The sequence below is a fragment of the Lepidothrix coronata genome, unplaced genomic scaffold (assembly GCF_001604755.1).
Source record: "Lepidothrix coronata isolate B3197 unplaced genomic scaffold, Lepidothrix_coronata-1.0 Scaffold160, whole genome shotgun sequence".
NCBI lineage: Eukaryota > Metazoa > Chordata > Aves > Passeriformes > Pipridae > Lepidothrix > Lepidothrix coronata.
This window is the reverse complement of record NW_016690340.1, coordinates 474984-499272: the sequence shown is the minus strand read 5'-3', so window position 1 is coordinate 499272 and position 24289 is coordinate 474984. Positions and strand designations below refer to the sequence as shown.

The 24289-nt window shown below is 50.6% G+C and overlaps 1 protein-coding gene across 5 annotated transcripts in view; it reads right to left on the bottom strand.

The window, feature by feature from the left end:
* Positions 1-24289, bottom strand: part of ASTN2 (astrotactin 2) — a 325746-nt gene that overhangs the window by 171626 nt on the left and 129831 nt on the right. For all 5 annotated transcript variants that reach the window (XM_017829237.1, XM_017829236.1, XM_017829239.1 and 2 more), the window contains exons 7-10: positions 20473-20640; positions 9590-9674; positions 9345-9419; positions 8693-8830 (exon numbers count right to left, since the gene is read on the bottom strand). In XM_017829237.1, the coding sequence (XP_017684726.1) occupies positions 8693-8830; positions 9345-9419; positions 9590-9674; positions 20473-20640 (466 nt within the window). The remainder of the gene's footprint in view (positions 1-8692; positions 8831-9344; positions 9420-9589; positions 9675-20472; positions 20641-24289) is intronic.

Here is a 24289-nt window from a genome sequence, read left to right as displayed (position 1 = left end):
CCCTCTTTCCCAGCACTGCCATTCCTGCCTCCACTCAAGTCACCACTGCCAGAGTCCTGCCCCGAGCAGGGCACAGCCTGTGGCACAGTGTGGCAGTGAGTCCCCAACTGCACCCATCTGCCTCATGATAAAAAGCACTTGGTAGCAGTCAATAGCATCTCATAATATCAAAAACACCGCAGGAAACGTCTAGAGCTGAATTGATTATGGCACAGTAATTCTTCAGGCAGTGAAAGCAGGGCAATTCCCAAGATGGGATTATTTTTTAGCAAGGCTTCACCTAATTTTCTTGATGATATTTTCCCCCTGCTCGCTCCCCAGCCCGCCTTCCAAACCTCTCCAGCTTTGCACTGCTCTTTGATTTAGTTCCTGAAAACAATATTCTGCTCAACACACTCCAGCAAAGTGCCCAGGAAAGCATCACCACCCCCTGTATCGCCAGGATTTACAAATGTGAAGCAGGAAAAAGTCAAGGAAGATTTTGATTTTGGCTCTGTAGCCAGCAACCCACTTTGGGGAGACCAGAAAAAGCCCCGACAAGTACTTCAAACATATAAACCAGAAAAGGAGACACTAAGGAGCAAATGCACAGAACGAAAGGGGCAACAATACAAAACATGGGCAGAGCATGGGAAGGTTTTCTGAGCCAGTGGGCAAGGCCAGGCAGGACACACTGTCCCTGCTCTGTGCAATGCTGACACTGCCTGTAAACCATGCACTGAGCTTTTTGGTGCTTCTAACCTCATTTTGAGCTGGTTTTGCTCCTCTGCCTGGAGGTGAGCGGGCCAGGGGGAGCCTGTAGAGCATCCCTCCTGCATCTGGAAACAGCGTGGAATGAGAAGGACCAGCACAGCACAAGCAAAGTTACTCTGAGCTGCCTGGAAAGTGCTGCACCAAGAGCACAAAGGGCACTTTTTCCTAATAAATCACCCCAAGAGCTGGGGTGACATCCCGGAGCAGAGCAAATCCCTCGGAGGCAGCAACCATGGCAGTAGGGCACTGTACCGAGTCCACTGGAGCTGATGGAAACATCACCCTGGAGGAGCAGGAGCTGAAACTAATTAACTCCACTTGTCTTCATTGAGCACAGCCGTCCTGTTTCACTGGCTGTGCCCCTGTGGCTGCCCCCGTGCCCAGCCCCAGCTGCCCACACTGCCAGCTTTGGCAGCCGTGGTGCCACAGGGCACTGCCTGCCCTGGGTGAAAGCTGAACGGGAGTTCTGCCCCTCAGTTTTGTCTGATTTGCACCAAGCTGCCATCCCTTGTCCTTCCACAGTGAAAACAATGTTCCTCTGCAGCAACATGGGCATCCCCCCTTCCCTTTAGCAATGAAAAAAAACCCATAAAAATAAACCTAGAGGTCTGTCTTCTGTGGTGCAGCACATCCTGGTTTTACCAGGAAAAGGGGAGTCTGTAACTCTCCCTGAGCTCCCAGTGAGATGTCTTTTCCAACAGCCCTTTTCAAGCCTGCAAGGGACAGTGTCTTCTCGTGGTGCCCTTAAAGGAAAAGGACAAAACTCTGCTGTTTGTGTCCATCTCCATTCCTGTCGTCTCCGCTGAGATGGCTTTTCCTCCCCGGCTGCGGGGCCTGTCACAGGTCCCTGGCTCACTCCCAGGAACATTTCGGCTCCACTGAATTTTATTAGTTTTGTCCTTTGGCTGAAGTGATCCAACAGCAGTTACAGGAGATAAAAACAGGAAAGGAGGACTAGATCCCATCCACGTCAGCCAAGTTTTAGGCAACTGAAATCTCATCAGAACTGGTTGGTGGAGGTGCCAGTTCTTTCCACTCAGTTGCGTTAAGAAATAGCTGAAAAAAAGGCACTTCCCAATGTCACTGCCCCACCCGGGGCTGCATCCTCACAGCTGGACAGCTGTGCATCCAGATGGGACTGTGGCCATCATCCCATCCTGCCCTGGAGCATCTCAGAGTCTTAAGGACAAGTTGCTGAGGTCAGCCCTGGGAAAGAGGGCAGGGACTCTGAGCATCCTCCCCAGGTGCCCAGGAAATCCTGTCCCTCCTGCTGCTGCCACTGTCCTTGTTCCTCTGCTGTCACTCTCCTGCTTCAAGCCTGGAGCCTCATGGCACAGATCCCCATCATCCCAGCACTGTGTCTGGGCCAGGGGATGAACTGCCTCATCCTTCTTCCTGCAATCCTTCTAGTCCCCTTCCCAGGCAGGAGATGCACACAAAGGCAAAGGTAATAATACACAAATGGGGGGGGAGGGAATTGTAATTCAGGAAAAACAGTAGAGAGAGGCTGTATAAACAGAGGGGTCAAGGGGCTGTGCTTTGAACAGGCAGCTACAAAGCACACTCCAGCCGATGTTTAACAGAAAGCAAAGGCAGTTACATAAAAACAAATAACACCATCAAACAGGGACAGAAGAACACCTTTCAGGGAAGGAACCCAAGGTCTGATCTCGCCACCTCGCATCACCCTTTCTGCTAAGCATGCACATCAGTGTTAGAGCCCTGCCTCCCCCTCCAAACCCTCAGCACTCACTGCTTCTCTCAGCACTGGCAGGATCCTGCTCCACCACAGATCCTGCTCCAGGCAACTGGATGGATGGACACAAAGCCACAGCAGCAGATCTGGTGTACAGGACAGCTACAGAGTCCAGTGCCAAACGCTACTCTGTGATGGGAGACCCCAGATACATCAAAGGGAATCATTCTGGGAGTGAGACAGCGCTTGCATATTTGGCAAGTGCTGGGTATTCTTAATTGTCTCAATAAACATATAAACAAAATCTGTTCGCTCGATGGGTTGTTTTTCCCTCCTGGGCTCTGCAGCACCACAGACAAGAGGAACAGCAATCGCTCAGCTGCCAAACTTGTAGCTGTTGCTGGTGCTCCCTACGATGGATTTGCCTACGAGCCAGGTCCAAATTTACATCCCCTGTCCCTAAGAGGTTTGATCATGTTCTGTGCAGTTTTACAGCTCAGCATTAAGACCTCAAAAACGCAGTGGGTTCACATAAAAGAGCACAGAGAGTGAAGCTCAGCATTACTGCAGCAGGAGTTATTAAAAGCCCAGGAAGAGGGAGGGCTGAAATGTCCCTTGGATTCTGGGCATGAAAGATGCCATGGCTGGTGATGGACCAGGAAGAGACAGGTTGAGGGCAGTGAGTTCCTTGCACCTTCCTAGAGGTGCTGGGTGATCCACATTTCAATTCTGACCTGCCCCAGATACTTCCTGGGTGATTTCAGCTCCAGTTTCTTCCCCTCTTTCTCCACTGCACCACTCCCCTAATCCCTCTCTCATTTTGCTGCTCACACCCTTCTGTGGCTGCCGCAAGGTTACGTCTCCATTTAGTCACCCCGTAGCAAAGTGAGACGTACCTGACTCTTCTAACCTGCTCTCATAAATCACAGTGGGAGGCAGGGAGGAGGAAAAATCCTGGTAAGCAGCCAGGACGAAGCCAAGTTGACAGCTGCAGGGCAGGGGCTGGTGGTTGCCTCTCTGTAAAGTGTCTGTCCCTTCTCTCCAGAGGGTGAGGCCAAAGGCTGCCTCCATCCCGGTGTTAAGCACTGCAAGCTGCTTCTCCACCACTTTTTGAGAGATGACAGCCTCTTGGGGTGATAAGAAGCCCAGGTCAGAGCACAGGGATGTTATCTGTGAGGATGACTGTGTGTCTGTGACGTGCACAGTAATGAATTGCCCTCTCTCTGCAGAAATGAGTAAGTTGTGCCTGGTGATGCAATGATCAATTTGCTCCATCATGCAAAGCTGTCCATTCATCACAGGCATTGACTGCCAGTTGCTCTCACCTCTTTATTGGCACCAACAGAGCAGGTCCTCTGCAGGTCCCTGCTGAGGAGCAGCGTGAAAAAGGGGCTTCCCCTCTCCCCCAAACTCCTGGCTGAAGGTCCCTGCAGCACTGAGCATCCAGAAATCACAAACTGCTCCTTTCCAGGAGAAAAAAAAAAAGCAGGGGGAAAAAAATACCAGGTTCTCAAGGCATTTCCTGCACAAATGTCAGGAAGAGCAGGCAGAGTGCCTTCTGCCTGCATGGTGTACCCCACTGGCATATCCCACGGGGACCAGCCCAGCCCATCTCCCGACCTTCAGGGATGCTCACCTGCAGCTGCACCCATTGCCCTGTGCCCCTGCAGATAAGACACAAGCAGATGAGCTTTGCTGCTGAGATAGTGTGGCCACAGTAAGGCTGTTTCCCCTCTCCTGGCCCAGATTCCCTTTGCCTTTTTCATCCAGTTCACTTTTCATCCTCCTCCGCTCTCAGGGAGCCTCACACCACAGTGCTCACTACAGACTTGCAAAATCGTAAGTGCCCAAAATCACTGCAAAACCCTTGCAAAATATCACCACAAAACCCCTGTAGGGCTGGGGCAGCAGTGGTGTCACAAAGGGCATGGCAGAGCTGAGCCAGCAAATGCCACAGGCAGGGAGTAAAAGCCTTTCTCCCATCCTTGGCACAAGACGGGACTTCTGCAGGCACAGAGTTGGGGAGCAGAGCACTCTGCCTCCAAGAGAATTGAAAATAAAATAACAAACAAATAAAAAAAACCCCTAGAAATAAAAAATCCAGTTGATTGTACTTTGGCAAAGAATTCAGAGAGCAAAGGGGCTCACTTGGGAGCAAAACGAAGATGAATCGACAGCGAGTTCAAGCGAATTCATTCTGCCGCTGAACACTTGTCTCTCCATCAGGACATCTCAAAGGCTTGTCAAGCGAAGGCAAGGCTTTTATTTGTTTCTATGGTTGCCATAACGATAGAACTATATGTCATGTCAGGCAGCAGCTGAGGCTCGTGCCTCTGATTTATAGCTGCTCACCAGAAATTACCAACTTTTCTGCAGAGCGGGTGGCACAGTGAACCAGGACCACCGGGTGTTTGCCTGTGCTGTGCTCTGCCCCCTCAGGTTAGCCCTCCTCTTGGTCCCCCACAGCCAGCTGTGCCCCAAGGGATGCTTTTATTATCCCCTGCAGGGATGCTTTTATTGTCCCCTGCAGGGATTTTTGGTGCTGGGGTTGTGGGTCCTCCCAGTAGCTGCCACAATTAGAGCAATTTCTGGCCCCCTAGGACAAGCTGTACCTTCTGAAGGGCCAAACAGAGATGGCAAGGTGTTTAAGGAAGGCCAGCAGAAGGACTAAATACCTAATAGTAATTTGTTTAAAAAAGCAGAGAAACTTCTACGTCTACCACCAGGTTATGGGAGAAATATAAATAAGAGAGGGATGGGAGCAATGGAGAGAGGGAAACAAAGAGGGGTCTTGAAAACAAGTGAGGTAAGGTAGGATCAGGAGGTATTTATTGTCCTGGCAGGGGATGTGCCACAGGGACAGTCTGCCCATCCTGGGAGCTGGTCTCCAGCCCAAGGCAGAGGCTGCCTAGCACGGGGGAAGCCCTGCAGCACTGCTGGCCAACCTCATCTGAACAAAGATGCCACTGTTAGCGTGGCTGCCACGATCCCAGGCATGTGACCAGTGTGACTGTCCTGAGGAGGACCAGACTCTGGGTCGAGGAGGGGACACTCAGCATGGTCATTGATAAATTATATATGCAAGTTTCCTTAACTCTAAGCACCCTGCTTAATTTATGACGCACAGCCCTAAAAACTCCAGCACTGAGTTCTGCACGCAAAGTCCTGTCCCTCTCAACCCTCAGGACATGTGGGAGCACGAAGCCCCTTGCCTCCTGTTTGTAGGAAGTTTATTTAATGACTTGGCTGCAGCAGTGGAAGGAGGTTTGGGCCCCTCATCCCCATCCACCGAAGCACAGAGGCAGTTTGGTGCACTGCTCAGCAGTGAAGCACACGGAGAACAGCACCAGAGTCAGCATTTCCCCAGAGAGCTGCTGAAAGGCCGAGCCCCACCTGCCCCTCTGCAATCTCCAGCGTCTTCATAAAAACACAGGGCCACGTTTGAACCTTTAGCCCTCTGAGTTGTAAAGACTTCATCACTTGTTTTCTCCGAGCCAGGCTTTCTGCAATTTCCTTCCATTAAACTCTTCAAGACAAGCGACCTCCGAGCCAAAGGTGTCAGACTAATGAAAGGTCTGCAGGAATGCAGCACGCTCCTTATTAAAGGCACAGAAGAGACACAGGACTGAGCCACCATCACCACATTACAGGACAGCAAACAGGGCACTCTGGGTGCTGAGACACAGCCGTGTTGCAGCTGGTGTAACACAGCCCAGGGTCTGCCCCATGGCATGGAGATGTGACTCTATTAAAGCCCAAGCACTGCAGGTTCAGGAAATTCAGGAAGAATTTCTTCACTGAAAGGGTGCTTAAACACTGGAACAGGCTGCCCACAGAGGTGGTGGAGTTCCCATCCCTGGAAGTGTTCAAGAGATGACAGGATGTGGCACTCAGTGCCATGGTTTAGTTGCCAAGGTGGCGTTTGGGCAAAGCTTGGACTTGATGATCTTGGAGGTCTTTTCCAACCTTGATGATTCTCTGATACACCTACAGGAGCTCCCAGCATGGAGGGTCAGCAGCACTACCACAGTCCCACAGCCAGGGAACAGGTCCCCTCCATGCAGAGGAGTGGTTGAGTTTGAACATCGACACGTGTTCACCTCTGATGGTTGATCTGATGTGACGGGTCATCACCTGAACATCTGAACCACCAAAACTGCTGCATTACAGCTCCCTTGAGAAGCTGCCAACACTTGTGTCATTCCACAAATGACAAAGCAAAGTGGCTGCAAGATAAGCAGCTCTAAAAGTACCTTTCTCATTGTGCGAAAGAACCTCAGAGGAAGTTCTCAGAGACAGGTCAACGTGGTGTCCATGAGCACCAAACACAACATTGACCCTGCTCACCACCTGCAGTGGATCTGAACAACCCCAGCATTAGCTCCTTTGCACCATCCCACTCCACTCAGGAGGTATCACCTTGGTTTCCACCCACCCCGGGGTGCTCAGGACCCCAAGCTTGCAGCTGCACCTTTGAGAAGTGTTTAAGTTCTCCTGCAGAAATATTAGATCGCTTTTCGCTTCTCACTGTATCTGTGAAACCTTCCATAATTCAACATCAAATATTTATTATTACGTTTATTAAAGTTTTAATAATTTAGAAACTCCTGTGTGTAAGATACAAGCGCTGTGAACTCGCCTCCCCTTAATTCTACCTGAGTCACTCCAATATTTATACCTGGAATTCTCAGTTCAGGTTCCTTTTATGAGGGGAGAAGGCAACAACCTCAATGGCAGAACCTCCCCTCCTCCTGCCTGGCATTCATCCATCCTTCAGAGACTTTTCCACGAGGATCAGTGCCCAGAGACAATTACTGCACTGGAGCAGAAAACAAGCTTCCGAGCCTCTACCTTCACTGAGGTCCTTTTAATGAAGATGTGAGGAGGCAAGAAAGAAATAATGTTCTCCTGGCATTTTGGCTTGGAAAATGTTAACATAAACCAAGGCAACCCTTCTCCTTCTCAAATGAAAAGCAGAAGTTGTTGCAGACAAGAAAAACAACGCTCCTAAGAGAGCCAAATTGTGATAGATATGTACCATCAGTCTCTTTTTGAAGGAGAGGGAACAAGCACTGATTAGCAACAAAAACACACTCTTGGAAGCGAAGACCTCTTGGATGCCAGTCCTGGCTCTGCCATAGCTTTTGTAGGCACTTGCTTTAACCACAGCCCTGCCAAGATGATGGTATGGAAGAATGGAAATCCACCACCCCACCACTCTGGGAAAAGACAAGACAGAAGGGGCTGGGGGACACAAGGATCCCGTTGGTACCCAGGAAGACGATTCACAACACAGGCAAGAATTTTCAAGTCAGGAAATTGTGTCTGGAGTCAACTGGAGAAAGCAGCAAGAAGGAAGGAAGAGAGGGAGGAAGGGAGGGAGGGGTCATGGAGTCTCCCTGGCACCCAACACTCACATTCTCAATCTTAATTTAATGGGATAGAGGGGAATACGCGCTAAATACCTTCAGAATTAAACCCTTATAGTTGACAGTTAAGCCCTTGTAAATCAGACCAAGGAGGACAATGACCAGCAAGGTGATCACCACCTCTTCTCCAAGGCCCCTCTTTCCAGCTGGGGCACAGAAGGCAACTGATGTGCCTGGCTCCTTCTCCAGGGACCTCCTTTGCCCACACTCAGCCCAGTCTCTCAGCAACAGCCTCTCCCTCCACCAGGGCAACTCTCCTCCTGCAATGCCCTCTTAGGTCCCGCTTCAGAACCAGACTATCCCAAGTCCAAGGATATTTGCTTAAAATACAAACTGGCCAAAATGGGGGAGCCAGAAAAATATCCAGGCATTTACTGAACTCCAGGAAGTAAAAACCCCTCTAATTGTACAGTAATTGGATGAGCAACAGAGCCATTCACCCCTCATGAGCATCCCAGCAGCTATCAAAGGCCAGGTGGATGTGATGTATGTGTGAGTTTCAGAAAGATGACAGCACCTCCATCCTGGTAAATGCATCCATTTAAGCACTGCAATCTAACATTACATTTAAGCCACTTTAAAATTGCCTTCTCCTACCGATTCACCTGTCTGTACTGGCAGACTTCAGAGTTACACACTCAGGCCTGGCCTAGACCCATCAGACCAAAGAGCCTGGAGGGCCATCACATCACATTTCTTATTGGAAGAAAAATTAATCAAACCTATCATCATAGAAATTACTGCATCCTCAATAACAATTTAAAGAGCGGTGTAGTCACTCAAGCATGAAGAAAACGAGAAATCTGCTTCCTACCTGACATCTGCTGGATCTTCCGTCACCAGAACATCTGTCTTGCAGCTGGCAAGAGGATTGATGGAAAGCTCCACAGGGGGCACTACGAAGCTCTTACTGACTGGAAGCCACAGCCCTTGACCCAAACTATAGGTAGACCTGGAATAAGGGCAAACGTGTCACAAAGGAACAGAGTGTCCTCAGGGAATGGTGGCTCTCCACTGCACCTGCCCACCTTGAAGTCAGAGCAGTGGTGGCACCACAAGAGATAAGTTAGTAATTTGGGCTTGTCCTGAAAGCCAAATGGGAGAGGAATAATGGTATTCCCCTCCCCGTGCCAAACTGGGAGTTGGGCTTCGATGATCCTTGTGGCTCCCTCCCAACTCAGGATATTCTGTGATTCTATGAGATGCAACAGAAGGGGATGGCCAAGCTCTTCTTTTCAGCCCACAGGGACTCTCTGTGCACATTGGCCTTGTGTTTGCTGAGGGGACAAGAGGGGAACCCTTCTCTGCCTGATAAATCTTTCAGGTCTGTGACAGGCAAATGACACTCTTGTGCCCCTGCCAGCACAACAAGACAGAGCTGGGAGTGACCAAGAGGTTGCATCTGCTGGCATGTCTTCATGGCTCTCCCCACCCAAATGTCCAAGATGAACCCTCCTCTGACTCACCTGAGTATCTTCTCTGGCGCCTGCTCTCCTGTGACCAAGTCATATCCCCGCTCCAGCGTTGTGTAGGGCCACGGCCTGGGAGGAGGGATGGAGAGAGCAGCTGAGCACATCACTCAGCAGGAAAGGCAGCACAGCCTGGTCCCAGGTCTCTGGGGCCAGTGATCACCCGAGGGGAGGAGAATCAGGCTCCTCACCACTGTGGTAGAGCCAGGACAGAGCAAAGCCACCCTCCTGTCCCCACTCACCCTTCGCTGTGTCCCCAGTCACTGCGCACACACAAGTGCCGGTGGACGGGGTCTGGGGCGTACCCTTCGTGGCAGCTGCACTCTCCTAAAAGAGAAGAGGGAAGGATGAGACCTTTCTGGCCCAGAGGCACATCAGTGACTGCAGAGTTGGACCCTCCTCCCTTGCTGCCCATCTCTGCATGTTCACAGCCACTCCTGCTCCCCGCTATGGATCTGGAGCACTTTGGACCCCAGAAACCTCTGAGAGCCATGAAGGAGGAGATGAGGAGATGTGGAAAGCTGCAAGAAACCTGTAGTTATTCTGGGATGGATTACATGATGCAGCACCCACAATAGCTGGGAATGAGGTTTCATGATGCAAAAGGTCTGTCCTTACCTAGTGTTCCTGTGCAGCCCTGCAGCTCTCCAGGCTGAGCAAACCTCTGTTCAATGGCCCCCAAGAAATATTCCCCACAGAGATGTACCCACGTGGATCCAGCCCCTGGCCTGAGATCTACCCACAGGTCTGGCAGAGGGGCTGCTCAGGAGCCAGGGGCTCACTCCTCAGCAGGGATTTTGACCTTGCTTGAGCAGAACCAGTGTCCAATCCAGTATGAACTGAGGAGGGATGCCCCAAACCCATTCTGGTCACATCCCTTTCCCATCTCTGCTCCTGGCACCTCACACAGGATGGGGCAGCAGAGTCTCCTGCAGCCCAAACTCCCACAGGAGGATGCAGAACCCCTCAAACTCTGTCCTCCACAGGCAGTTCCCCTGCCATGCCTCCATCCCACAACAAAAGGGCTCTCAGACCTGCTCCCCTCCACTCTCTGGGTGCTGCCTCACCCTGTTACACCCTTTTGACAGCAAGAGAAGACATTTCCCACACCAGAAACCCGCGTGTGCTTGGCCCAAATTGATTCAGTGTTTGGTAGAAATACATAACCCGGAGCAAGAAACAGCAAAATCAAAAGATTAATTGGATTTGCACGTGGAGTTTCTGCTACAAGCTGGTGCCAATGTTTTTCCTCCCTCCCCTCCTCTCCCCTCCGTGCCTGGCTGTGCAGCAGGATGAGCTGTAAACACAGGAGGGGTGTTGGGAGGGGGGTACCCCCAGCACAGTGGCAATGCAGACTGGCAGGTGCCTTGGTGCTCATGGGGATCCTAAGCAAGTTCTTAAAATGCCTCACAGGGATTACAGTAAAGAGCTTTATTGTCAGGGGGGAGCGAGAAGGGGATTCAACTGCTGATATTTTTGGGGAAGAGATGCCTGAAAAGGGAGAGGCAGCAAAAAAAGGAAAGGGGTGGGGGGGGAAGAGATGGCTAATGATGTGCTAAAATGCAACAGCACCTTCATGAAATATTCACTGCCTCAAACGCGTCTAATATTAAAGATTAAATGTCCTGGGATTTGTCCTAGCGACTTCGAAGCACTGATTTATGATCTGTCAAAAGCTGCTAACCTTATGATTCATAACGGGAGCGGCAGGAACATTGCTCCTCCAAAGGGAAAGAGCTGGGAGAGAGATGGTGGCGCTCGGCCCTGCTCAGGCTCAGCCCTGCCTGGGGGCTGGGGCGGTCTCGGCGCAAGAAAACACAGGTCCTAATGGCTCCATCAGTGATTTTAAAAAAAGAAAAGTTATTTTTTCCTTGGGTGCTTAGTGCGCAAGTTTCCCCAGCCGTGCCGTGGATCATTAATTCCTGGTGCTTATTACATAACAAATATATGCTCTGCAAATGAGAGACATCTCAAAGTGCTTGCGAAGCAGAGCTGGGAGTCTTGGGGCACCGGCTCACGCTCAGCTCCTGCCACAGAAATTAGAGCAAGTAGGGAAAAACCACCTACAGAGGTTGGCATCCGGTAGCCCCAACGCCTCCCCCGTATCGATGGCTGGGGGTGCTGGTGCTGAACCCCTTCCCTGTGGTGCAGGAGGGTTTATTTTCTCTGCTGGCTTGTTTACTGCTCTGTCAGTTTGGCGTCGGAAGGAGAAACTCTATCAACCTGCAGAAATATTGATTTTATCGACTCCAATCTCGGAGTTTCAGCAGCTACAGCCGGTGCTCGAGGCTTTATCGGGAGGTTTATTGGGAGGTTTATTTCAGTAAGTGAGAGGGCAAGTGGTGGCACCGGTTGGGCAGGAGACACAGGGCGGGTGACAAGGAGGACTCCAGGGAAAGCCACCCACAGCACAGAGACTAGGGATACCTGCCTCTCTCTCTAACCACTCGGGACCAGCTTTCCACAGGTTTTCCAGGGAGATCTACACCCCTTTGGAAGAGTTTTAGAAATTGGATAGGGAAGCTCCCAGCACAGGGTTGGCTGAGCGTTGCAGTCTGCTGGAAGTGTGGGGACTCCATCTCCTGAGGATAGATGGTTTAGGATCTATTCCTGTATCTACAACCACAAACAGACAACTCTAGTGGGGCTTCCAAAAAACCTCAGCAGAACCTTCTGTGCTCTTACAGATTCTCAGGAGCTTTTGCTCTCTCCCCATCAGAATCCACCCTCCTCCTTTGGCCCCCTGAACTACTCTGTTATTTTCAGTCAGTTCCCATCCTCCCTGGGCATGATGATGAGCCAAGGAGGATGCTGAGCCTGGCTAATCCCCATGGAATGAGAAACATCTGATAAAGTGCCCAGAGTGGCAGGAACAGGGGTTCCTGTACCTCTAACCCCTCTTAGGGTGTGTTGTTAAACAAACCACCAAACAGCAGTGCCTCTGTTCAGAGACACTAAATCCTATATGGTTCTGAGACAGACACAGTTATCTGCTCAGCATTGCTGCAGCTAAGTTAGGATTCGAGCTGAGGTTAAAGCGAAAGTCAACTAAAGTAACCAAGTTTGACAAATAGCCACACCTGAAGCTGGATGCAATTTCCACAGGTCCTGCACACGCCTCTCTGCACAGCGCAAATGAATCAGGATCTACCAACGGCTGTGACAAGCATCCTGCCTCTGCAGCCACCACCCCACACCCTGTCCATGGTAAAAACACAGGCCTGTGTAGTCCTTCCTCTGCCTTTGGATTCATAAGGCACAAATCAGGTATGATAATCCATGGCAAATTTTCAGCTGTTATAGGAAAGGGAAGGGTTGCTGCTCGCCCAGTTTAAGCAAGGGCAGATCCTGGTGCTCAGCTCTGGATGTCCAATGTTCTATTACCATTTAAACAAAATGCTGGGAGGGGAAGGAAAATCTCTGAATAAAGCAGGAAATGCAGCACCATAGCCCTAGCGAGAGGCCCTGAAAACACATCATTCACAGAATCACAGAATGGTTTAGGTTGGAAGGGACCACCGGTGGGGTCATCTGGTCCAACATCCGTGCTCAAACTCATGGCACAGGATTGTGTCCAGATGGTTCTGGAATATCTCCAGTGAGGGAGACTCCACACCCCCCCTGGGCAGCCTGTTCAGTGCTTGGTCACTGGCACAGTAAAGAAGTTCTTCCTCATATTTAAGTGGAACTTCCTGTGCATCAGTTTGTGCCAGTTGCCTCTCATTCTATTGCAAAGCCTGGTTCCACTCTCTCTTCAGATACTTATTATATATCTCTAATATATAGATACATTCCTGTGACACCTACAGCTATGTGGATGGGCAAGGGAGGAGCTGAGGCCATGGGAAGCACTCACAGCAGTGAGTTCTCCATCCTCCCCTACTCCCCTCTCCTGACTGACTTACACAACATCTCATCACAGACTGTGCTGCCATGACTAATTACAGGTGACACGGAGCCTCCGTGCCAGTTTCTGCTCAGGGAGAGTGAACTCGTTGTTTGAAGCAGCAGGACACATCCCCAAACACCACAGACACATCTCACCTGCAACCTTCCTCCTCTGTGCCTTCATCCCCATGGAGGCTGGTGGGAGAGATGACCGACAGCTCAACCCAGTGCCCCATCCAGAGCCCCATGCAGAAAGGTAGGAGTGGGGAGCACATAGATCCTGGAGAAATGTCTGTCACTCCTGCCCTCAGCTGGGAAAGGGAGAAGGATCTGGAAACTCATCTGGAGGAACAGGGCCAATTAGGGACACAATCAACCCAGTTTCTGCATGCAGGCGTGAGCTGCCTCTGCCCGTCTGAGCAAAGCGTTTCTCATGTGCCTGTGCTCCGTGCTGGCTTCAGTGCTGGAGCTGCAGAAGGGCAGGAACAGGCTGCAGCCAGCGTTAGCATCCATGGATTTTGGCTCAGGGTCGGCCTATGCTGAGGCTTGCTCGTGCCTGAAGGAAACAAATGTAACGCAAGCCACATCCGAGCTCACCACCTCCAGCGGCACAGGAACGGTGCAAAGGACAACAGCCCTTCAGCTCCTGCTGCATCTTGACCAGCACAGCTCAAGGCTTTAGCTCTCTTTTTTTTTTTTTTTTTATATCTAAGCTGGAAGTTGCTAAACTATTCTTCCATTTTTGCTCACCACACTGTGCTGCTGCTTCTGCTCAGAGGGGGAACAGGGTATCCTACTCCACCCAGATCCTCCCTGCCCAGGAACAGCAGAGCAGGGCTGAGGGACAAACTGCCAGTGTGCCAAGTAATCCTGTTAGACTCGTTAGGGCAAGAGCCGATCCGTGGTGATAATGCTGCAAGATCCCCCTAATCCACCTGCCCAGTGCACAGCGTGAAGTGGAGGCTCCCTGAATCCCTGTGCTCCCAGGGAAGCTGCTCTTTGCTGTCATTGGCGATTCTATTTAAGGAGCTGGAGGAGCTTTGGCTGTGGTGCAGCAAAGTTGTGGCTCATCAGCCTTCTCCTGGCACTGCTGGTGTCTGTGATTCCCTGCTCCACGGCAGCACCTCCATCCCTGCTGCTCACCCTTGTCCTGGTGGGATGCCCTGCAGTGCCAGGGTCATGTTCCAGCTGCAAAGGCACCATCCTTGGGCAAGTCCAGATCCCAGCTGGAGGGGAAGCCTGTTCCTGAAGCCTGGAGGGCTATAAATACACACTTGCATGAGCATTGCATGTACACACACTTGCTTAAGGGCTGCCTCTCCACCTGAAGCGATGCATGGTCTGGCCCCAGCTTTTCTGGTCCCCTCCTCTCTGGACACACACCCCCCCCCAGGGGACACACCAGCCCCAGCAGAGCACCCCCAGTGCCAGTGAGAAGGGAAGCAGCAGCACCACATTCCCAGCCTCCCTCAGCTCTGTAGCCCAGCTGGGTGGTCATTCCTGTTGAGCCCCCACCAGCAGTGGGGTGAGCTGCTCCCCCAGCACCGCCTCATGCTTCTCCTCCATCCACCCTCCACAGCACACGAGCAGAAAGGGTTTGCAGAGTGAGGTGGGCGTGGAGGCCAAGCATTTTTTGGTGAACACAGACAGCTGTTGAGCACAGTGCTGCCCACCCTGCCAGCCCTGACTGCTCCAGGGTTCGTGCTGGGCCACGGCACAAAGCCCCTCTCTCTTCCAGGCGAGTGTGGAGCCATCTCCAGGGTTACCAGCCTGCTCTGAGGCAGGAGGACTGGAGGGTTCCCCTTCCCTCCCCACTGCAGGGATGCAGGGCCTGAATCCCGTCGTCAGCAGCAAAGGTGGCTGCAAAAGTAGATGCAAAAGGCAGCTGCCACCCAGGCACTGCTGTCCTGGCCACCAGCTTGGTGCTTGGCAAGGGCAGTGTCCCCTTGTCACCACTGCCTGCAGCAGGAGCTGCAGCCCAGGAACCATCAAAGCAGAGGGAACCTGGGCACTCCTGTGCTTGGCTGCCTCCTGCCTCTACACAGGACACCCTGTGCTACCCCTAGCTCTGCTGTTGTCCACATGTTGTCCCAAGGTGGTGGCTTGCCAGGGATAGGACAAGACACACATTGGCACAGCGTTGGTACTAAGATTTAAAACCCCACAACAAACCCCTTCCTTAAAGAACTTGATGTGTCCCTGCAGGATAAAAGAGCAAGGGCCTCTTTTGAGGAGATTCAGAGAAAATTAAACACAGGGAAGGATGAACAATGGTCTTAATAGTTCATTAAATTCCCAGCTTCAGTGAACAAGTGAAGCACCTTCAGAGAGCTGCTCCTCAGGCCTGGGTTGGCCTCTGGTTGAGGCTGTGGATCCTCCAGCAAGGGCAGTACCGGCACCAGCTCCCAGTGAACCTCTGTGAAAAGCTTCTCTTCTGCCCCTGGTATCTGCTGTCCTTGCCCTTCAGGGGGTGGCACTTTCCAAACCTGAGCCTCTGCTTCATCCTGATGAGAAATGCAACTTCCATAGAAGCAGTTTAGCTCCCGAGGAATAAGACAGGGAAGGTGGCTCTTGCCCACCTGACCTGGCACGGAGCACGGAGGGAAAACCTGGAGTCAATTTGACAGTTATCCCTCCTCTCCCCCTGCTGCAAGTCACCCTCTTCACCAGATCCATCACAGTACTTAAGCACAAGCTTAACCTCTAAGGATTGTGCCTGAGTTTAGGCTCTGCACGGATTTAATTCTCATTATCATCCGCTCAGCTCCCACACTGCGCTGCCAGGGGCACATGAGCACAGCTGATCCAAGGAAGCACCGAGAGGTGCCGAGGGTGGACAAGGGTGGTCTGCTGTGCCATCTTCTGGGGTGAGAACTGCCCCACAGCTGACCATGGCAGGCTGAGAATCCCCTGCAGTGCTGGTGGGATGGGCCCAGTCAGGGAGACAGGTTCAGGCATGGTTCTGTACAAGGAAACTCATTCCTCTTCCCTCCTCCCTGCGCTCTCTAGACAAGCACAGAAATGCCATTACAAGAACATTAGCAGCTGCAGGATTAAACACTCTAATGGTAGAAAATGAGAGTGTAAAGACAGCACAGATAACCTTAACTCGGCCCCTCACAGGCACGAGTTTTGATTGCTGTTTATGTATAACACTTCAGCCTGAAGCTAAATTAGCTTGGGAGTTAACTGCCTCCTGCCCTGCTTGGAGCACGAGGCAAGCTGTGCCACCACAGGAAAAGGAATCCTATATTACATGGGTTTTGACCAAGTTATTAAACTCCATACCTTGGAGAGACAGAACCTCATCTTATAAAAGTCTAAGTCAATAAAGGCACTGGGATCCTCCAACAGCGAAAATAGCAGAAGTGCACAAGAACAAACAAATATTACTTGATGTGCACAAAACCTGCATGATATTAAATTGAACTATAGGAGGAAATGGCTGTTTTCATAAACACAAATACACCCTCGCCAAGGTTGGTCATCTCCTGATTTACATGCTCAGCTCTGCAACCTCCAAATCCCCTTAACAGGTTGCCTTAGAAAAAAATGGCTCTGTTTAAAAATTACTTTCATCTGTCTCCTGCCCACAACATCCCTGTCCTACCCAGACAGGAGCACCATCTGTGGCTCTGGTGACAAACCGGCCCATTTGGAAGATGATGGAAACCTTTTTTTTTTCCCCCTCTCCTGCCAATTTCCAGAAAAGACCCTTCGCTACCACATTTCATCTGGTCCTTACAAGCCCCTGCCTATTGCTTTGGGGGTGCCACCAATTGTGGATGCAAAGAGAGAATTTTGATGAAGAAGTGCCTGATTTGTAGATGGGGAAAAAAATTTCAACACATTTGCACCTGCTAATCAAGGTAGCTATCCATCTCATTTATGCCACTGCTCCAGCAAGCCTGACAGCACAAAATCAGAGGCTGTTTCTTCCAGCATTTGGCCCTGAGGGACCGATTCTCCAGCAGGTCTCTTCAGTGATGCCCACAGAATGTGCAAGTGAATCAGTTTTGTGCATACAAAGCAGGTAATTGTGCTCACAAATCAGGATTTGCATATGCTGCTGCAAAGAGACGCTCTTATCAACGCTCCCGGTGCTGGTAAGGGAGGTCAGAGAAGAAGCACTCCTGGATTGTACCCAGAGGTATCCCAGTGTGTGGTACAAGCAGTGGCACTGGTAATGCTCCCCACATCTGTCCAAAATATGGAGAGTGCAGACAGCAAGTCCCAAAAGACAACAAACCTTTGCTGTTCTCGTCTCAAGCAGCACAGGCAGCACCTGCCAAGAGGATGGGGTGTTTTGGCTGAACCTCCCCAGCCGAGGAGCACGTCCTGCCCCCAGGAGGGACCTGCCTCATCCAGGGCTGGCCATGGCCACCCTGTCACGTCTGCAGGGAAGAGACCCCCAGCAGCATCCACTCGTTTCTGTATTTGCAGTCCTGTCAGACCAACCAGCCCGGCCGCTTCCAAGGCAGAAGGGACGAGGAAGACGACATTTGGCTCATGTGCAGATGTCAGTGCTGCCTCCGAAACGCTCTGATGAGCTTTGCAACACAGGTTTGAAATTTGTCAGGGGGGCAGCAATCACTTAATTAAAGACTGAGTCACACGACAGAGATGTGAGGGAAGGCAAATTAAGGTCAGGCAAGCAAAATGGATCTTGGCATTTCCTAGTGTTTCAGAGCTTCTGTTTTCGCTGGGGATTATTCTTCGCACTGAAGGAGTACTTGGTGTCACGAGTCAGAACGTGGTACGGACAGATCCCGTCTAACACTCCAACCCAAAAGAGGTGGTGGGAAAGGTGAGAGTTTCAGTCTCACCAGACAGAGCATATGTGACCTGAAGCTCTCTGTCCAAATGTGGGACAGGAACCAGTGGCACTTCCACCAAGGATGGGTCCTACCCACAGAGGTCTGTCTACACCTTGGAGTAAGGAAGCTTTGGGACCACACTGGATCTCCAGGCTGGATCCACACTGCCATGGAGAGTGGCTCCAAGGGTAAAGTTGAAGTCAGATTAGCTGTAAACGTGCTGGAAGACCTCAACCCTGGCTCTTCTGCTCTTCACAGGGGAGGCTTTCATCCTCTAGACAGGACAAACCTCAGTCCATCCTTCCCATGGGTGCTATGCCCAGCCCAAGAAGACAGAGGACAGGGGAAACCCCAGCACCCATCTCTTGGGATACTCAGAGAGAGGATAAAATCCCTGACCCGAAAAGGTTGAAATTCAGGCAGGATTTATGTCCCACAGTAAAACCACAAGGCTGCCTCTCTCATGGTGATAAAAATAAATCACCCTTAAAAATAGAATGACATCAATAAAAATGAATCTAAAAGCACACGCAGTGTATCACAGGGTTACAGTCTGCCCCCAGTCTGCTGTGGAAACTTCTCACCAGTTAAAGGCTGGTCAACAGTGATGAACTTCTGTGGTGCCTGGGGCTACATCCTGGGGCAGGGTGTCAAACAGGTACTTCCGAAGGCCTAATTTTAAGTGGGGGGTTGCTCAGGTCTCGTGAAGTTTGGACCTCTTAAGGGAGCCTTAGATTTAGGCTATGAAGATCAGCAGCCCCATCAGCCAGTCCTGCTCGATCTGTGCGGATCCAACTAGCACAGACAGGAGAAAGATTCTGTTTTAGCCACGTGAAAACTCCCAGACTGGAGAGAGGGGGAAGAAACCCATTGGCAGATTTCAGGTGAGGGACCTGAAGGCTGAGCTCAAGGCTGCTCTGCCCTCACCACAGGTAAGCAGGGGGGATGGGTACCAGGGCTGGGAGCCGCAGAGCAGCTGGCGAGCTTCAGATCCAGGACAGTGCCTGAGTAGAGCGATTCCCAGGCTAAAGAGCATCGCTGCCTTCCCTGCAAACAGGATCTGACACATCCTGCTCAAGCGTGGGGCGTCCAGCAAGAGCGACGAGCTGCTCCGGGAGCTGGGGACGCAGCGGGAGCAGCAGCTGGGCCGGCACGGGAGAACAGCCGCTCCTCACAGCAGAGGCCATGCAAGGATTAAACCAGCCCTGCTCAGTGCCAAGGAGGGCCTGGGGCTGCAGAGTGCAGCCACGGGGCTCTTCCAACAGGGGAGTCACGGTCTGGCTCCATACGGTCTCCCCGTGGTTGCTGCTGGAGGCAGAGTTTTTCTCTCCTCCTCGGAGCCAGGGGACAGCTGAATGCATCTTCCCCCTCCCGCTGAGGTGGCTGCGTCTTGCCAATGTCTGAAACAATCCTTCTGCTCTGTGACATCTGGATGAGAACAGCCTCCTCCTGCACGGTCTCCATCTGCTGGGGTGGCTGCTGTCACCTCCCAGCCCTCCTTGGGACTGTAGGTGATGCCCAAGGCTGTCTACACAGGGAATTCTCCGGCGTCATCGTTCTGCTGCAGCCATGCCTGCCAGTGCCTCTGTGCAGACAAGCCTTGAGGAACAGGGATACTAAGAAGACAACATTGTCTTGACCAGGAAAATGAGTTCATGAGACCAAGTTCCACGTTTGCATCTCAGCTGAGCAGGGGGGGATGAGAACAGGGTCACCCCTGTCATTCCATGGGGCACTCATGACTCTGAAGGACTTCTAATTCTGTCTTAATGCTGGTCTGTGGCAGTGGGAGGCTTAGGAAAAGCCTGCTCCACTGTGAGCCATCCTTCAGACCCCCTGGCAGAACCAGACACCAACATCCTTAGCTGCAGCCACGAATCTCATACACAAACATGAAGTGAAGAAGCTCATTGCTAAGAGATGAGGGAAGCAGCTCACATGGAGAGTCAGAGCTAACCTGGGGTGTCACCTCTGCAAAGAGACGGGGGCTTGGGTGCTCTTTAGATGCTGAGCAAGCCAGGAGCAACAGGGCCACTTTTCTCCACAGCACCAAGAAGGCATCCTGTGAGACTGGTGACCCACTGGTGAGCAAGAGCAGTGCTGGCTGTTGCACAGGGCACAGCACACCCCACAGCAAAACAGCACAACTTTGAAGCAGATAAACTCCACACGTCTGCAGCTGCCACACCAAAGAACTCGTAGATCCACCTTTTCAAATCCCCATTTTGTGCCCATCTTCTTTACATTTTGCTGATGGGGGTCACCACTGTGTGACCCTGCTGGTACCACTCAATCCTCTGTGCCTACCACCAGGCTAAAGCAGAGGTGAGCACAGAGGGCATTAAAACACCCAGAGACAAACCTTCTCCCTCGCATCTCCAAGCTTTCCAAGGTCTTCACTGTTCCCCGGCCTCCCTTACCTGTGTCTTGGTCACAGAGCTGCTCACAGGCATCAGTGGTCCTCTGTCCACAGAGGTCTCTCACCCAGGGGGACGTGGCATTGATCTGATAGTACAGGGACAGCTTGGCTGGATTAAGCCAGTCGGAGATGTCCAAGTAGCTCCCCTCACTCACAACGAAGCTGCTGCCTGGAGAGAGGGAAAAAAGTGTGTTAGGTGAGTGTAAAACGCCAAACATGCATTTTGGCCCAGTATCAGAACACTCTACAGCAGGTGCTGTGACAGCAAGATCAGCAAATAATGAGTTCATCAACTGCTGGACCCGAAGAACTTCATTTGACCATTCCTCTCCAGAGGAATGTGCCACAGCTAATGGTCCACCAACTCCTCTGCCCAGATGTTTCCCTACCCTTACACTACTGGAATTTGATTCCCATGTCTCTGTAGAAATGTGGACTGATGCAATTATTCTGATCCATAAGACTGGAGCATCCAGCTCATGGAAACAGCGCCCACGAAGCACCTGGATGCTCAGGGCATAGATGGGCAGCAGCAGCACGGGCTGTTCCCACTTCTCTTCTTTAGCTGAAGGTGAGTGAATTGGCCTGACACACATCTTCTTGTACCAGACACCCCCTCACCCTTTCTTTCCTGAGAGTTAAAAGTGAATTCTTGCCAAAAATCTTTTCTTACAAAATCTTACGCTTCTTTATTTTGCAAAATGTATTTTTCCCCACCAGCATCTGGGAATATGCATCATCTAATTAGCCAAATAGATTTTCAGTTCAGCCCAATCATTTCCTTATCTAACATCTGAGGCCCAGCATCGCTTGGGGGATTTTGCAGGCACAGAGGTCCTCATTAACTCTGATCTTCAATTACATTGATTATAAGACTGCCTCCATAGCAGTGCTGCACAGATCAGAGGGGAGCCAAAAAAACTCTGCCATTAAGTGGTGTTTTGCAAAACTTACCAGGGTAAAAGCCTCTAAAAACAGGGGAGAAGAAACCCGCAAGGAGGAGTGGGCAAGGGGAACTGCCAGATAGCCCAGGAACCCACAGACACCTTTCCACTACGTGTGAGGACTGGCAACAGCAGCAAAATTTGTGACCACTGTCTGAAGATTCAAATCCTTCTCAGTGATTACCCAAGGACAGCAAGTTTATAGATCCAGGGTCTACCTTCACAAAACTTTAGGGCTTAGGCCACTTGGTAAAGGACTGGGACAACATTTTTATAAACACCACATAAGATCTTACCTTGTTGAAAGCCAAGAGATTAAAAGAGCAGGACAATAAGCCCACAGCAGTGACCACCCCACATGAACCTGCTTGAACACAAAATCTGAATCTCCTTTTGAAGAGACTCCCTGATGCTTCAGCAAGAAGGAGCCCTTCTCACCCTCATCCTGCACCACGTTATGCGTGCAAAGGATAAAACAAGCAAAGCCTCAAGTCAAGCATCTCAGCGAGTGACCTCATTTTCAGGCATCCCCAGATCTCAGCACCACACAAATCCGAGCCCTAATTTCACATGAATGCAAGTCTTCACCACTCATAGTGTTTATATACCATAAACATATTCACAGACACATCCCCGCACTCAAAGCCAACGGAGGCTGCCAAGCTACTGACTGTTCAAGCAAAGGAAAATTAGACATCCAGGATCCAGCTGCTCTGGAGACACTGCAAGGCAGGGGCTGCCCCGCCAAGGCTGCAGGATACATCTCAATCAGACAATGGCAGCAGTAAATCGCTGGGTAAACCCCCCAGCACCACTGGAAAGGAGCAAAACACCGAGCACAAAGAAGTATCTTAGAGCCACGTGGTTTTATGTCTAATTATTCTTTTCCGTGAATTTTTTAAAGATAGCTTTGAATGCCAATAATAGCAATTGCTGGTTTCTTTTACCAAACAGAAGTGCAACACGAACCCTCTGGGAGTGTTTACTATTTACGTGTACGTGCCTGTGTAGCAGCCTGTCAATCTTGTTTTCGTCCTTATTTTTGCAGCTCTCTAATAAAGAGCGAGGCTTGGGAAGCACGTACGCCTTGTTTGGAGACTCAGCTACAGACAACTCCCTCTGCACCCAAAGACTGAAGAGCGAAACCACCAGCTCTTGATTAAATCCCTACTTAATGAACCCCACTTCCAGTTAGAACACAGCCAGCCTGCAAGGAACAGAAGCAAACCAGACATAAAGCAGTCACATCATTAGTATTCAGAAGGATGAAGGTGAGTGGAGCTGGCAGAGCATCTTGGCCCAGGAACTGCAGGGCCCTAAGGTCAGGTGGGTGATAGAGGAGTCACCTCCAGAGCTCCCCACCACAGAATCATTTAGGTTGGAAAAGACCTCTTTGTTCATCGAATCCAATCATTCCTCCAGCACTGCCAAGGCCACCACTAGACCATGTCCCCAGGTGCCATATTCACACGGTTTTTAAATCCCTCCTGGGATGGTGACTCCACCAACTGCCCTGGGCACCCTTTCTGTGAAGAAATTTTTCCCAGTATCCAACCCAAACCTCCCCTGGTGCAACTTGAGGCCATTTCCTCCCATCCTATTGCTTGTTGCTTGGGAGCAGAGCCTGACCCCCACCTGGCTACAACCTCTCTTTGGGCAGTTGAAGAGAGCAAGAAGGTCCTCCCTGAGCCTCCTTTTCTCCAGGCTGGGCTCCCCCAGCTCCCTCAGCTGCTCCTCATCACACTTGTGCTCCAGACCCTTCACCAGCTCTGTTGCCTTTCTCTGGACACACCAGCCCCACACTCTGAGCTGCTCCAGGAGGAGGAAGCAAATTCATGGCCCTGCACCTAAATTTTCACTTCCTTTGGAAAACCCAGCCTATTTGCTGATGGCAGTATAAAAAAACCCCAACAACTATCAATTCATGAAAGTGCTTCCTAAATCCACACCAAAATGTGACACCTGGCCAGGAGCAAATAACTTCTCTTTCAGCACGAGTTTGGTGTCCATGTAAAACCACAAATTTGGGAAGCTTGAAATGATTTACAAACTGATAAAGCTTTGCAACATTCTCTACATCGCAAGATCCACCCAAATGTAATGGAACTGTAACTTACACAAGGGAAGTGCTGGTATTTTGAAGATTAATTACTCATTTTTATTTTAATAAGTCTGATTGAGAAATAATCCTCACTATCAGTTTTCTGGGTTTTTGTTTTGTTGTTTTTTTTTTTTTTTTACAGAAATTAAAACGTTTGAATCCAAAATTCCTGAATTCGGGCTCAGTGTAAAATGGAGGGGGTTCTACCTCAGCCTAAAAAAAACCCCAAACCTGGGGAAATCAAAGGTTTTAGTTAATTGTAAACACTTTCCTTCCTTCCTTTGCAGGAGGAGGGAGGGGACAACTTCCAGAAAGGAAACTTCTCACATCTCTGAAGCTGAGTGTGTGGCAGCTCAGCTGGGTAAGGTTTTGAGACAGACACTCTAATCACCTTTGCTCTCACTGAAAACACAAACAAACAAACATCCCAATCTTGATCCCTTTATAGCTTGCCTAGGAAATAAGTAACAGCAAAAGACATTCTACAAATATTTTGAAAGCTGAAATTCTGACTATTTCAAAGCCTTTTCACACAATTTTTCTCTTTATTTTCAAAGAATCCGCACAGAGAAAACAGTTTTCAAAAGTCACCATTGCACACAAATCAAAACCACCTCAGAAAGGGCAGGTTGAGTAACAAATCCTTTTAGAATCTACTGAGAACAAACATTTTCTAAGGGAGAGCTGTTTCAAAATCACCTTTAGCTTGCCAGGAACATCAGCAGGGTTTGTTTTCCCCAATACACAGTCTCTGGATGGAGGGAAATGATGGA